At 40.2% G+C, this 16,587-nt stretch overlaps 1 protein-coding gene across 3 annotated transcripts in view; it reads left to right on the top strand.

Annotated features, from left to right (window-relative positions):
• The window catches only part of elmo1 (engulfment and cell motility 1 (ced-12 homolog, C. elegans)), a 108,357-nt gene that overhangs the window by 53,123 nt on the left and 38,647 nt on the right, over positions 1–16,587 (top strand). For all 3 annotated transcript variants that reach the window (XM_067613219.1, XM_067613220.1, XM_067613218.1), the window contains 8 exons: positions 678–777; positions 1,682–1,833; positions 2,041–2,119; positions 3,637–3,687; positions 4,218–4,340; positions 5,333–5,461; positions 7,568–7,672; positions 9,147–9,255. In XM_067613219.1, the coding sequence (XP_067469320.1) occupies positions 678–777; positions 1,682–1,833; positions 2,041–2,119; positions 3,637–3,687; positions 4,218–4,340; positions 5,333–5,461; positions 7,568–7,672; positions 9,147–9,255 (848 nt within the window). The remainder of the gene's footprint in view (positions 1–677; positions 778–1,681; positions 1,834–2,040; positions 2,120–3,636; positions 3,688–4,217; positions 4,341–5,332; positions 5,462–7,567; positions 7,673–9,146; positions 9,256–16,587) is intronic.

The following is a 16,587-nucleotide window of genomic DNA, read 5'->3' as shown; positions in this document are numbered from 1 at the left end:
GAACAGTAGAGGTCAGTATTGTTAAATTTATTGGTTAAATCATAAAACATCTAAAACATTAAAGCTTAATGAACAGTTTTGTAACCCAAGATAGTAGAAATTACTTTTTTTTTAAAATTATTTTTATATGCTGGCTAAATCTTTTTTGTCTTTGATTATGATACATAAATTATTTCTCATTAAGTGCTGCCAGCAACAGTATGTCTTGGATATAACAGCTGTTCCTTGCTTTGGCCTCCCGTGACTCTCGCAGAGTGATTTATTTTTCCTGATATTTGTGTAACTGCATGACTTCACTCTATGATGTAGCTCTTTGGTCCTGATTGACTACCGCATTGTGCTGCACAGCTCCTGCTGGCCTTGTGACGGCCCCCGCTGTTTCTTAAAGGCCAGTCTGTCTGCACGGCATCGCAAACCTCTTCCCCATTTCTCTCTCTCTCTCTCTTCTTGTCTCTGTTTTTATGTCTTTACTCCAGCAAACCTGGTTGCAGCATTGAACTTATGTTCCTCTGTCCCCTCTCCTCCTCTCCGCCACCTCTCTCTCTGTCTCTGCTGACTGCTCATTCCTCTTTATGTTCCAAGCCATCTGGGCTTTGCAGCCATACACTGCTCCAAGCCATCTGCTAGAGAGGTTTCCTATGGTCTGTGTGTCTCTGTGTGTGTGTGTTGTCTTGTAGTTTTGGCGACTTGCTGTCCTTCACTCTTACGGCCTTCGTGGAGCTGATGGATCACGGCATTGTCTCCTGGGACACTTTCTCTGTGGCCTTCATCAAGAAGGTCAGCCAAGCAAACGCCTCATTTAACAGGGCTGAGACTTGTATTCATAATGCTGCTGTCATACTGTACTGAATATTAGCTGGAAAAGTTTTCATTTAACAGTCACATTATGATTATGATGGCCTCTGCGACAAATGCAAGGTTGGAAGTTCTGAAACAGTCATTTAGCTAACTAGTAGCATTTCTTAATTCCTCTAAATTGATGATGATGATTTTAGTTTAGTAAAGTCTTTTGAATAATATGCAGTTAGCCTCTTGCAAACGTTTGTGAGGAGAGAATGTAATCGTGTATCAATGTTTATCAAATCAGGAATTACTCTTAAAAGATAACTGGTCAGGTTACATGACAAGATGTGAAAGTATGTTATTGGTGTGACATTCCTCAGCTTTAAATATCTCATGCATTTATGATACCTACAGAAAAACATGTGTCATGCAAAACAAATAAATCATCACAGCTTGGTACATTTCTCCATGTTCAGTTTGCACCCTAGATTTTAGAACATATATATTTGTAGATCTTCCTTTTGACACATGATTAGCTGATACTGTACATAGAAAATGTCACAACTTAAGTACAAGCACATATTTGTATAGACTCATTACTTCTGCACATTAACAGTATATTTGCACAGCTATTGGCACAATGCACCAATCATGTATACGTGTTTTAATGCAAATATAATCTATTTTGTTGTATTGATTAATTTAAACAGTCCTGTATCTGTTTCCTACCTATTTTTTACCTCCTCTCGTACTGCTGTAATGTGAATTTCTCCTCTGGGGATCAAAAAAGTCTCCCCTTATCTTACTCCAGTATCTATGTGTCACTAAAGCAGAACATGTGATAAATTTAGTGTTTTGCACAGATGCCCTCATTTCTCCTCCTCTTTCTTTTATGCAGATTGCCAGCTATGTGAACAAGTCAGCCATGGACACAGCAGTGCTGCAGCGGTCCCTGGCCATCCTGGAGTCCATGGTGCTCAACAGTCAGGATCTTTACCACAAGGTGGCGCAAGAGATCACGATCGGACAGCTCATCCCGCATCTTCAGGGGTGAGTGGATGAACCAGTAATGTGTGTGTGTGTGTGTGTGTGTGTATGTATGTGTTTTACGTGTGAACATACATTATGTTGATTTATCTCTGAAAGCATCAGTGTCTCCTGCACAGTGAAAAATGCATTTGAACCCACATGAGCAGCGATACTTAACTGCTACTTTTTATATTCAGTATTTCTGTTTGTGCGATTTTACAATTCCAGGACTGACCAAGACATTCAGACCTACACTATTGCTGTCATCAACGCTCTCTTCCTCAAAGCTCCTGAGGAGAAGAGACAGGTGAGGCTGCTGCAGTATGCACACACAACACAAACATGCTGCACTGCATATATATTTCATGATGCACTGGGCATTACATGGTACATTTACATTATCACAACATCATTTTTGTACTGTAAAATCATACCTAGTGAGTGTGTATTTTAGTGTTTAAGAATTTTCAATGTCTATAATGCATTCAGTCGAGTGTAACAGTAAAATGTATAATGGAAATAGTGACATAAGTGAGTCCTGACAAACCCCCTCATTCCCTACTCATCTTTCTTTCCATTCCCCTCAGCAGAAGCGACATTTTTGCTCAACTATACACTCATCTTTCTCTCTCTCTCTCTCTCTCTCTGTCTTGCTCCCTCACCTATGTCACGCTTTTGCCCCGTAGCTAACCACATGATCCCTTGCATCAGCACCATAGGGTCCAGCGATACGCTTTGACATTAATAATGAATGATGCTAACCCGCAGCTTCCTCCTATGCAGCATACAGGGTTGAAGACACTCTATGCAGAAATAAGCTTCACAGCACTACTGCATATAAATTGTATCACACTCAAGTTGTTGAAGCGCTTCATTGACTAAGGCCAAATAAGTAGATTTTGACAATTTGACAAGTGGGGGTCTGCTCAAACCAGGTCAATGTGGTTGGTTGGAAGCAATTCTAACTTTATTGGATTGTTTTAGGTGATAAGTGAACAATTCTACTTTTGCTGCGGTGCAGACATGTGTGGTAATATAAGTTTACTGCAGCCCGTTTTATATCTGCAGAGAGGCAGCACCTGTTCATGTCACGGATGATACATTGTAAAGCATGGAAGAGGTTAATGGCACTGTTTTAGTTCACAGTAGTTGCGATGTGTGTGTCTTCAAGCACAGGTGTGCGTGCGTGTGCGTGGACTCAACCGTCAGTAAAGCTATTATTATGATCCCCCAGTCTTTCACCATTCTGCTGAGTCCGTTGCCTCCCTCCTCTCCCTCCGCAAGCTGCGCCACTGACAGAAAATGTTTGGTTTTTTTTTAAACCTCCTCTCAGACTTTTTTTTTTTTTCTTTTCCCACATTCACTCACTCACCCTCTCTGTGTCTCTGTTTCTGACTTTGTTTCCTCACTGCACACGATATGGTAGTTTGATGAGCACATTGTGGACATCCTAAATTGTCCCCTGACAGTAAGTGCACCCTTGATTAGCACACTTTGTAGTTTGCACTGTAGAAGAAATTAGTTTAGTGCATTAACTATCCCTTTTTAAGATTTAAGTTCTATTTTGGGATGGCTTCCTTATGTTTTTCATGGCCTATCACTGCATACTTTGCAGTGTGCCATGGCAGTTTTTTTTTTTCTTTTTTATTTTGCCCGCATTCATTTTTCAATTCAACATAGAGAACCCTAAGAAATTTGTTTTTTTTGTTGTTGGTATATTGTTTTGTCTGATCTTTATCCCTCTCACTCTCTCTCTCTGCTCTCCCTAAATTCTCCCTTTCTCTCTATCTCTACTTCTCCCTCCTTTTGTTTCTCCCTCTCTAGGAGATGGCCCATATTCTTGCCCAGAAACAGCTGCGCTCCATCATACTCAGTGTAAGTCTAACTGTGCCCTTCTCAGGTGTACCTTCCCTGTCTCTCTCTGTCTGTCTGTCTCTTTCTATGTCTGTCTGTGTCTCTTTATCTCTGTTCAGGTTTATGCCTCTGCACCAGTGTGATATCAGAATGGAAAATGACACCTGCCACCTCTGCCTCGGTCTCACCCCGCTGGTTATTATCTACTGTACTCACTTTCTCACACCTGTTCCCCTTTTCTCTTTCATCCTCTCCCTTGTGTTAAATCTCATTTCTCCTTCTCCCGTTCCCTCATCTGACTTGTGCCGTCTAATCCTCGTCATTCACTTCCAAATCCTCTTATTCTCCTTTTGTTATCGGTTACCGTCTTCCTCCAAAATCCATGTCTCGCCTTTCTGACCTCAAACCCGTCCTCTCTCCTTCACCTCGTCTTTGCAAATCTAACACCTCCCTCCTCTCTGTCTTTCTCTTCCCTGCTCTTCTACCCATCCTTCCTTCCTCCCTCCGCTCCCCTCTCTCTTTCTCCTCTTTTTGTCATTCACGCCATGTAGAACGTCATCCGGAGCCCCACACCCATCAACGACGAGATGGCTCACCAGCTGTACGTGCTGCAGGTGCTCACCTTCAACCTGCTGGAGGACCGCATGATGACCAAGATGGATCCCCAGGACCAGGTGAGGACTGGGATTGATGCAGGCACAAATAACTGACAAACGAAAAGGTGGTTAGTCAGTCTCTCAATACTTTCCAATTTCCCCAGCCTTTCTGTGGCACTCAGTTCCAAGCCTGTTTATTCCTGAAAATGTTAATCTTTAAAAATGGGTCATGAATGTATACTTTCATTTTTAGAGAAGGATTAGTGATATTCTGTAAACAGCTGGGCACAGTAGTTTTAGGAAGCATTGCTCAAACAGGAGTAAACTGTGTATTTGTTTGGGACTATTTTCAGCGGCATGAGGGATTGACTCACAACAAACACAACGCAACACAAAGCCCATTTTTATTATAATGAAATAACATGTCATGGTGCAACATTGTGGCTCATTAATATGTTTTTAGTAGTTTTTTGACAACAATGGAGCTTTATGACGCTGAGAAATAAACAATATCAGGCTTTGAATACACAAATAATACTTGTTAGTAGGATCAATTTATGTTGCCTTTGGTCTTTTTATGGGATTTGTTGACAGTAACACAAATATAGAATATAACCAAACTTATCAGTTAAAATGAGAGGTGTGCAAGACAGAATAATAATAAGTCTGAACATAGCATTGGCTTACAATACACAACCTCAGACCCTCCAGATGCATAGATAAAAATCCCCTGTAAACCATGTCAGGAAAAAAGAGAGGTACATGTCACAGAGGGATCCCCTACCAGGACAGCAGAGCATGCCACAGCTGCAAGATGTAAACAGTCATTAATCTTTCATTCTGCAGCATGTGGGAAGTTTTGGCCTGATCCGGCCGGGTTTCAGAAACCAGTTATTGTAGGTAATAAAAACAGTGGGAAGTGTGGCTGTTGGCCAAATTGCCTTGGGCACCACAAGACCCCAGACAGCGGAGATGAGGCAAAGAGCATTCTTAAATTATGAAATGGTGAACGGAGGGACGGACAGATGGATTTATGAGCAGCACTTTAATATTCTTCTCTGCATGTGCAGGCTCAGAGGGACATCATCTTTGAGCTGCGAAGAATTGCCTTCGATGTGGAGAGCGAGCCCAACAACAGCGGCAGCATCGAAAAACGCAAGTCCATGTACACCCGTGACTACAAGAAGCTCGGCTTCATTGTAAGGCTTTTTTTTTTTATTTTTAAGAATGCCTCATAAATCCTTTCATTTTCTGATGACATTCTCTGGCTCAACACCACACACACACACGCACCTCACCACTGAAACCAGAAAAGAAAGTATGCGCCAGTGTCTCCACAAGGGATGGCTGATAATTGGAAATGATTGTCCTCCACTTCAAAATTTGCAGATTAGAGACTGTGTATCTGTCTGGGCATGCCAGGAAAATTGGTTGTGTGAAAGTGTGTTTTTCTCTGTGCATGTTTTCACTCTATCTTTCTTTTACCTATCTTATTATACTGTGTTTCTTCCCAAGGCTTTTTCATCTTTTCTCACTCACATTCACTCTATGATATTTCTCTGTTTACTTCTACCATATGTGTGTGAGTGGGTGTGTGACTTTGTGCAATATGCAGTAGTCTAACTATAGTATAAGAACTTGAACTAAACCCACTGTGGCTTGTCGTAAGCCCAGAGCTGCTCCATGACTCTTCCCCTCCACACTCCCACTGCAGTGTGCTCTGTAAAGATAAGGCCAGTTAGACGGCCTTGTCTCCACTAGTGTGGAGAAAACCCACCCCAAAATCTTTAGTCTGTTTACCACGCTAGACAGCTTACAGACACACAAACATACTGTATTCATATACACAGGCCATAATTCTCTAGATAGACCTGCTGAGATCAATTGTTTGTGTTATAATGGCGTCAGGTTTTTATGCTTCTGCGCCAGTAACAGCCGTGGCTGGAGACATTATGTTTTAGGGTTGTCCGCTGTCCATTCTCATGAACGCAATATCTCAGGAATGCCTTTAGGGAATTTCAGTACATCTGGCACCAATGTCCACTTGCACTCAAGGATGAACTGATTAGAATTTGGTGGTCAAGGGTCAAAGGTCAATCTTATGAATCTGGACAGACATGAATGTAAATTGCAACTTGACTGGTTGGAAGAGGCATACGGGTATTTCTAGTTTAAAATGGGGATTGTTGCAAATGTGTCCAAATGTGGGTATCGTTTAAGATATGCATGTGTCTGTTTGTTTTTATTAAGCCTATAAGTCCGCTTCCTGCCAGGAAGAATTACAAAACGGATGAGCCAGATCTCATTGTCCTCCGTCATCTTCCACCTTCAACATACTGTCAACTCATGTCTTCAGAGTGATGTGTTTGCATGTGTATCCTGGATTTAATCATTAGTCGACTGAATTTTCTTCAATATCTGTGAGGAATTAAATGTGAGAGACCATGACAGCCCAGACAGTATCTATTAGCATAATATATTATATTAAAATGGTATTTGGTATAATATGTTAATATTATATTATATTTAGATATTATGGGATCTGTTAGTCTAGAGGCTAGAGAGGAAGGCTTATTACTGCAAAGGCCAAACTAAAAATTGTTCACATTATTGACGACCATTTTGCAAAGCACACAGTGAGTTCTTCGTCTGACTTCCTGCTGTTCCCTCCAGACAAGCACCGGTTTTTCTACTGCATTTAGAAAATAAATCAACTTGCAGAGATATATAGTCCATCACAGTAAACCTGAGCATACTTTTGTGCACAAATCAGAGTTCAGCGATCAAAATCTGATGACAGTTTCAAGGTTATCTGCTTCAGATGCCAGGCCACTGTCAAAAGCAAATCTTCATCAGAACTGTGCGGATGTGCTTTGATCAGAATTGATTGAGTGTTTAATTTTGAATAAACAATATCTAATCATTTTTTCCCCAAAACTTTGTTGCTTATCTTATACTTATACTTGTACTTTTAGTGTGTTCTCTTGCTTGTTTTATACATAGATTTTTTTTCTTCTGTGTAAAACATATTTGAGTACTTTGAAAAGCACTCTATAAATAAAATATCTTATTTTCTATCTATTATCTGTTCCAAGATAATATCAAGCCACTGCAAGTTGATATTCAAGTCATAGTATGAACAAAATGATCATTCACATAAAGCATGTTTTGGTAGACAGTTTATAGACAACATGTGTGCTGGGAAAAAGAATATGCTCATTGGATTTATATGGATTCATATATTTAAAAAAGAGATTTGGTAATGTGTGTTTAAGTACGTTACCTCCTGCTCTTCTGTCTCTCAGAACCATGTGAATCCAGCTGTGGATTTCACCCAGATTCCTCCAGGCATGCTGGCTCTGGATAACATGTTGTACTTTGCCAGACACCACCAGGACGCCTACATCAGGGTAAGCACACACACACATACACACATATACACAAACACACACACACACACATACACACAAACACACAGTGCCCAGTGTTATCTATGGTGTTGTTAAGTTTCTCCTTCCCTCCAGCTCATTCGCTTGTTTGTAGATTCTGGCTCCTTTCCAAATAATCTCTCAACGAAAACTGCATTTCATAAATTTGCTCAGCCCAGACAATACAAATGATTCCTTTTACATTTTTACACGACAGATAATATGATTTGATAATCCTGATGAATAGATTAATATCACTGATACAGTTAGTGTAGTGATTGTCTGGAACGAGAAGAATTTCACTGACTTTTGTGATTAGTGCGTTTGCTTGTTCGAGTTTCCATTTAATAAATCAGGTTTGTTAAAATCATTTTATGGCAGCTGTCCAGCACTGTGTGGTAATTTCACATTTTGTATGTACACATACAGCAGTTTAATCACCACACCTGCAAGTCTATGTGTGTGTGTGTGTGTGTGTGTGTGTGTTCTGTCTTTATGTTAATGTGTAACACTCATAGTCTCTAGAAATGAAAGTTAAAAAAGATGCCGTTAGTAATGCCGACTCAGCCCTTATCAGTCGACAAGAAGGAGCAAACAGCCTCCAATTTCCCAAATTAAACTGTCACCTGTTAAAATGATTGGGACCTTGATGGCCTCATTCATGGCGCGCTGCCACCATCCACATAATTACAGTGAATTTTTAGCTGTTGAGAATTCATTTATGCTTTTCGACTTCCAGGCAGGTAGTTTAGAGGGTCGGATAAGGTCGAATAATGACCAACAGTTTGAACCATAACAGCAATTTATGAGAAAATGATCTTCAGTATGACTTGTCAGTGTGTCATTAGAATGTACTACAAATATATTTTATACAGTAAACAACCAAAAGCACTCAGGGAATGTAAACTTCTGGCAAGGCTGCATAATCCTCTTTTTTAAATCTGTTTATGTAATATAAAATGATAAGATGTTTTTAAACCCGGTACGTGGAGGATCTGAGAATTTCTGACTTTTTCAAAAAAAGATATTGCGGCAGACCATAATGGCCTCCACTACCCCTTCCCCCACAGATTCAGCCTGGTCACAGTGAGAATAAATGGGATGAACAACACATGATGCAGTAATCATATGAATATTCTACACATAGCAGCTTTAATCTGCATTTGGGTCCAGGAATGCATGCTTCTTTTTAGAATCCCCAAATCCCAGAAATAATAACAGCAAATTTTGATGATCATGTTGCAGGAGCATCTCCTATGAATAGGCAAAATATCCTCAAATTTACAGGATTGATCAGCATTTTAGGCAGCTTGAAATTGGTACCTCCATTATTTATGGGTACATCTGTTATTGTATTCAGAGGGTAAAATTTTGCTTAAATATTTGACCATTTTTAGCACTGAGGAGATACAGTCCTGATGTTATTTGTCTGGCTCATTTGATTGTCTGTTTCTAGATCGTTCTGGAGAACAGCAGTCGAGAGGACAAGCACGAGTGTCCGTTTGGCCGCAGCAGTATCGAGCTGACCAAGATGCTCTGTGAGATTCTGAAAGTGGGCGAGCTTCGTAAGTCTGCATCAGCAACCGAACACACTCACACACCTTCCACAACCAGCACGCTGTAGATAGTAGTTCTTCTTGATCTCATTTCATTTCTTTTGCTCACATTATCTTCAGAATGAGAGTATAGACAGTAGAAAAAACAGCTCAGGGAGTACTTTACCCAAAGAAATACACATATTTATGTGCACAAAAATACAAACATCCAGACACTCATACTCACAAGCACACACATTCCCTCCCTGTTAAGATGAAAGCAACCATTATCCTCAGTAATTGTGCTGCCGGGAGTTCATTATTTAGTGATGCACCTTGCCCCCATTGAGACCCTTTCAGTCTAATATACCGCCTCTGGGAGGCACACTGCGCAGAGAAAGAGATGCTGTGCCCACGTCCGTTCCAAATTGATGTGCCCTTTTCATTTGTTTAACTTGTTTAAATGGGCGAGTTGGTCTCTGTTCTGTTCCAGACTGACCCCCGCTGCTCTCTGTAGGGAGGGAGACGGCATTCTTAGCTCAGTTTTAAACTGATGTGCCCTTTTCATCCTCTCATGTGTTTTTTTTTCCTTTTTCACAGAGGATTTAGACTTCACTCTTGTCTGCAAATTACAGCAAGGATATTAGAGTTTATTTGGTGGAAAAAATAGTGTCCACTTCTATATCTCTGCCTATAAAAATGCTCAGTTGAATTTCATCCAAATATCTCATCTGTCCTTAATGTTATTGATAAAAGTGCCAGGCTAGGTTTCAGTACAAAATAAGGTGATACAGCAATAATTTTTTAACATTTCTAAGCATATTGTAATTTTCCCGGCCCCTTTTTTTTTTAATATGCTCTTATCTCTGCCAGACTCTGCTCTAATGCAAAATGTCTCCACCTTCCTCCCTGTCCTCATCAAATTCTGAGTACACAGTCTGCAAAGGCAAATGGATTTAGATATTTATTGTGACTGGGAAAATGCCGTCAACACTACTTTATTACACAAATGTACTAACCGACAACAGCCTTCACCTGGAGAGATGGGGTGGGTGAGTGGAGGGTTTTGGTCTTGGTGAGGGGACAGGGTGGCAGCAGCGGTCGTGACTCCAGCTGCGTAGTTTTGACTCTGTGGTGCTATGTGATGTGTGAACTGGTGTGCAGAGACAGCGTGCCATGCTCTTTGGCTGGAATGATCTCAACTACCTTACACACATGGACACACATACACTCAACCTCCAGTTTGACTTTTTTTTTTTTTTTCATTGATGTGGTTGCTCTTTCTCCCTAATTTTTTGTATTTGTGTGTGCATGTACTTGTGCCTATGATATATTTTCTGTGCCATGTGTCACTGGGCTCTATTGTTATTCAGCCTGTCTCATTAATTTTTATCCGAATGTGCTCCACTGCACATGCCCTTTTGACCTTCTCTCTTAGTGGACTGAATTTGCTTTAGTCTCTCTTAGAAATATAGCTTTGACCTCAATCATGTCACAATACAGATTAAGCAACCAGACTCATCCCAGATAGGGAAAAGACAACATCTTTATCTCTAAGGCTTCTCTAAGCATGTAGTTGAAGTCTTATGTAATAGAACTAAATCTCTAGGATGAATGCCAGGCTATAATTGTGAATAAGACGTTATTTTTGAGCGACTTGCTTGTTCAAATAAATAGATCTGGGGCTAGTGCGAGATTTCATATAATTACAATAACAGAATATGCAACCAGACCTACAGATTTTGCCTCAACATATTGGTTTTCATGATAAACTTAACATTTTCTAAGCTTTTTTCCAATAGCAAATAGTGTTTTCTATTATTATTATCATTATTATTATTATTATTAAATTACGGTTATGTTATGAGACTGAAATTTACCCGCAGGACTGAATGCTGAAGTTGAATCATAGCAGTGACCTTGACTCATAGTTCTGGGCCTTTCTATTCCCAGTGGCTGTATAATGTCCTCTTTACAAAGGCTGTTAGTCTGAGAGACTGAACCTTCCATTAATATTTATGATGTTATATAGTGTGGTTATGTGTGTAAAATATGGGGACAAATAAGAATTGGTAAGGTGAACCCATAACCTGCAGAGAAGGACATATCTGTCTGCTAGGTGCTGCCAATAGTATGGACACCTGGTTAAGACGTGACAAAGTCCCATATAAGCAAGTAGGTCATCTGTGGTCACACAGTTAAAAATATATACATGCAAAGGGAATACAATAAAACAAATCACTTGCAGGAAATCACTGGGGACAGGAGAGGAAAGACAACATTTTGATATATTTATATTTACTGCGTCCCAAATCCTCATGTTCCCATCCATCTTTGTCACCACTCCAGTAAATATTTGCACAGACTCACAGTGCATTATATGTGTCTTATCCTTATGGGAGGAAGCCACTGTGTACCAGACTAGTCATCAACTGTACTGCATCTTCTCTTGTACAGAGCCAAGTGCATTTTCATACACACTCCATTAGCCCTGCATATATTAACTCTCACTAATGAATGTATGAACAGGATGAATGTATATTGGGCCAGGCAGGTGTTGCGGATGCTTTGTGAGTAACGACTGGTCATTAGAAAGATCGTGTAAGTGTGTGTGTGTGTGATGTAGGGGCGTGAGTTTGCATTTTCCCAGAGGGAAGTGAAAAGAGAAATTAGTCTCAGCTCTGCACTGACTGTCATCTGGTTGACCTTTTGACAGAGAAACAATGAAATACCTGACACTAATCAGGATGTTGGAGAGTATGTCTGTATCTCTGTAATGTTTTATCAGTTTTGATGGTGTGTAGTAATATTAGAATATGTGGCACAGTATTTCTCCAATAACTTGAAGTACGATAATGACATTGTAAGCTGGTTAGTTTTGGAGGATGATATTAAATGAATTTGGTGATTCCCTGACTTTTCATCCAGCACCACCAGCAAGTTGATATTTTCACTTATCCTGTGACATTTCTTAAGATAGACCGGCATAAAATTTCAACAGACAGTCATGGTTCCCAATCAATGTACCCTAATGACTTTGGTGAAAGTTTGGATGGATTGCCATGAAATGTACAGATATAGCTGCAAATACCTGCAAAACCAATGATATTCCCATTAGCTGTACTTTGTGTTAAGTGATAATTAGCAAATGTTAGCCGCATGCTAACACACTAAACTGAGATGGTGAACATTGTAAACATTACACCTGCTTAACATCAGCATTGTCATTGTGAGCACATTAGCATGCCAATGTTAGCATTTAGCTCAAGTGCAGCCTCAAAGGGCTTCAAACATGGCCGTAGACTCTCTTTGTTTATCCATCATTGAAAATAAGCCTCAGTACTGCAGGTGATGCAAAGCGTGCAACTACAAGCTGATATTTCCATTGAGGTAGCAGTACCCTCGAAATGATTTATGTAATACGCAATGCAAAGCTGCTGGTGGACATCCAAAACCTCATTAAAGCAAACCAGAACAGAAGCGCTCTGTAATTCTGCATTAAAAAGTCATGGTTGTCTTTCAAAAACCATTTCTATAAAAACAGTCCAAACCCCCGGTGCAGAAAGAAAAAGACTTAATTTCAGCTTTTTAAAATTTTCCCCTTTCTGCTCTACATCCCTTTGTGGATAAAGGCTGAAGAAAGAGACAGTGGATTAATGGGGACAGCAGTGACGTCTTAATGGCTCATTTGCTCTCTGTGTCTGTGTGAAATGCCAGTGTGGCTGTGGCGGGGGCCAGACGCTTCTTGTTTTCTCATGAGGATGAAACACTGAGGGATTCTGGATTTTCCGGGGGTGCTGTTGAAGTTGCTTTTCTTCCCCACTCGCCTCTTCAAACTCTCTTTCTAGCTTGTTTTTTCTCACTTTTCTCACTCTTCATTCTTTCTATCAGGCTCTCGCTCTCTCTCTTTCCTCTCTATGGGTCTAAAGAACATCTGTCCCTCTTAGACTTGTAATCCTTTCCCATGCGTTCATGCTGTCTCTCTCTCTTTCCATCCCATGAATTTGATGAAAATGACACCAATACACAAGCTAGCAGAAACCCCAATCCTCTTTTAGGCCTTCCAAGTGTGGAATACAGTTTCTTCAATTCCATTTTAACTCTCTCATTTAAAGACATTCTTCCCCTTGGGTTGTTGAGATATTTCTATGCAGATTTGGTCTGGAGAAAGGAGAAAAGGGAGCTTGTTGGTTGAATCGGTCGTAAGTGCTGCTAGACTCTACATAATTCATAACCCTATCCAGGTGTCACTCTGGTCCTGTCTTTCAACCCCTCCCCACCACCCCCTTCCCCCCCTCCCCCCAACCCACCCCCGCTTTCTCTCTCTATCACCTTCTTCCATTAACTCATACCCTCTCTCTCTTTTTCATTCTCATATTTGTTGTTGCCCTGCTTCAGATCCTAAAAGATTAATTGTCCCACCATGTTCCTGCTGGAACACAGGGCTTAATGGAATCTGCGTCTGTGAGGCGCCAAGCCATGACTTTTTCGACTCTGCTGTTTAAGCCGGCCCATGGAATATTTATGAAGTTATTTAGTAAGGGCCGGGCACGGTGAGTAATGGCCCTGCTTGGTGATTCACGGTGTGGCGTCTCATTGCTGAGATGGAGAGCTGGGTGGCGAGCCATGGCAGGTCTGGGCATGGATGCACTCAAACTCAAAAAAGGGGACCAGACACATGCATTTACACACACACACACACACACACACACACACACACACACACACACACACACACACACACACACACATATGCACAGGCTGGTCTGGGCAGGCTCCACACTGATAGTCACATGATGTCCTAATATTTATAACTGTGACTTTCAACAGCCAACGTCAGAACAAAGGGCCATGTTCAGCACCATGGACAGCTCCATTGTACATGGTAGCTCATGAGCATTGTACAACATCACAATTCATGTGAAATATTTGTAATGATTTTCTATTTGGGTGTATTTATTGATATTTTTTTATATCTCTATGTTACCTCTCCTCAAGGACAGCATTATGGTGTACATCTTCCTTTTTAATGGCTTAGTTATGTGTGTTGCATCTGAATATTATAGGCATAGGCTGAGACACAATTGTGTTGGCTAAAATAAGGCTTCCATTGTTCCATATTTTCCTTATTGTCAACAAATCTCATGCAAAGACCAAAACCAAAAATGCGTTGGTCCTTACGTCAGTACTTTTCAACTACCCTATGTGTGGCTGTCAGTCTCAAGCCCCTTCGTTTACAAACAGCTCACAAATACAGTATTTAACAAAACTGAGTTCACCCCTGGTCAATATCACTAAAATGTTAAGTCATTACAAATCCTTCACATTTAATACAACTGTATTTGTTTTTAGACAAAACCCAAGAAGAATTAAGCCAATTCACTTGAAAAACAGAATGTTTGACTAATTAAACTATAATGAAAGGTCCATATTTAAGAGCAAACTGAAACAAAAGTAAGCACAGCATTCATTAGTGAGACTCTGTTATTTTATTTTGTAATATTGTATATACCCGCCTTTAATTTTGATAACAGATTTGATCCTCCTGGGCATGGATGATACTAGTCTTGCCCAAATCTGTGGAGAGATGTTCTGTCTTTCCTCACAGATAATTCTTTTCAGCTGCTCTTTGCTGGAGGGGGTTTGTTGCTCTACATTCGTCTTTAAAATACTCTTAAGGTGTTCTATTGGATTCAAGTCAGGGACGTACTTGGCAAGGTCATAGTTTTCACTTTTTTCTTCTTTAAAAACTCTGTTGATTGTTGCAGTGTGTTTGGGATCATTGCCATGTTGGAAAATTCCTCTCCTGCCAACCATCTTGAGACTAGGAGTCATCTTTTCATCCAGTATTTGGGTATACAAACTTGCATTCATAGTGCCATCTATAAATGTCATCTCCCCTACACCTTTTACACTCATGCAGCCCCATATCAGCCCACTCCCACCTCCATGTTTCATGGTCGACACTATGCAGTCACTGTGGTAGTCCTGGCCAGGTCCATTTTGGTTTCATCTGAATGTTCCGCCAGTATTCCAGGAATAGAAATATTCTTTTCATGTTCTTTGGCAAACTTTAATCTTGCAGTTTTGTGCCGCACTGTCTGAGCAGTCACTGAAACACCAATTTCCACAGATAATCCTCGTGCCAAGTCAGAAGCACTTGTCCGTCTTGTTTTTTAAGGTTACGGCCACTGCACCTTCTGTTATTGGTAGTATGGGTATAGTTAGTTGAAAAGTTGTGTGTGTGTGTGTGTGTGTGCGTGCATGTGTGCACCTGAGTGGCTTCAGTACATTATGTGTGTATACAGTATATTCAAACCCAGCAGGTGAGTAAGAGACATCCAAACACTCATTAACTCCCACTGTAATGACATTCCTGAGTTGCCCGCTGTGCTCCGATAAAAACAACAGCAACACACACAAACACACACACACATTATAACCCCTGTGAAATGCCACAGTGTGAGGTTGAAATGTAGTGGTGTTTGAACTGACCCACTGTTTTACAGTGTAGTAACACATGTAATATTTCAGATTCTCGGACTGTAATAACTAAAGATGAGCTAAATTTTTTCTATCTATGGAAATGGGGGAAAAAAAACATAAATTAATTTGACATTGCACTATCTGGAAGGTTTTTTTACCCAGAGGCTCTTGTCCATGTTATATGGAACATGGTTTCTACTACTGTTGCGAGTAATTAATTGTCATCATTCCTCATTATTCTAAGTTTTAATTATTTTTTTTGTACTACAACTACATCTCCCATGAATCTCATGTATTAGCACACAGGTTACGTGAGGACTGAGAATCAGAAACAGTGAATTTAGCTTAACTTTGGTTAAAATATGACTATGTGTAACACTCTTATGAGGTAGATTATGCTGCAGAAGTGGGTTGAGAAATTTCTCTGGACAATTTGAGTTGCCTTGAAGATTTGAAACCAACCTGAATTCAAGCACATGCATCTGTGGTTCTCAATAAAACCTAAACACTTTGCATCCACCTCTGAAGCCTACAGGGCTTTAGTGTAACTCAATAGATTCTGAGTGTATCACTTTAACAGGATTAATTACATTTCTGACCCACTGAGAGACATTTTTCCTCACATGCTGACAAGTCATTACGTTACCCAGTAATTAATATGATATATTAGCAGTTGCATAAGGGCGAAATATGAGCAAGAATGGGACTTTCAAAGAGGTTGCTTAATAAATCTCAAGGTAATTTTCCATATTTGTTTTTAAATTACTAGTAGTTGTCAAATTGCGTATGAAACATAGAGGCCAGTCATGCTGAATTATGTTGCATGAATATTGTTGTGCATGATATGTTTGTATTCTGTCTCATTTATCATTTTCT

This window comes from Thunnus thynnus, chromosome 15, assembly GCF_963924715.1.
Source record: "Thunnus thynnus chromosome 15, fThuThy2.1, whole genome shotgun sequence".
Classification (NCBI taxonomy): domain Eukaryota; kingdom Metazoa; phylum Chordata; class Actinopteri; order Scombriformes; family Scombridae; genus Thunnus; species Thunnus thynnus.
The sequence above is the reverse complement of the archived record's forward strand: the minus strand, read 5'-3'. Positions and strand labels throughout refer to the sequence as shown.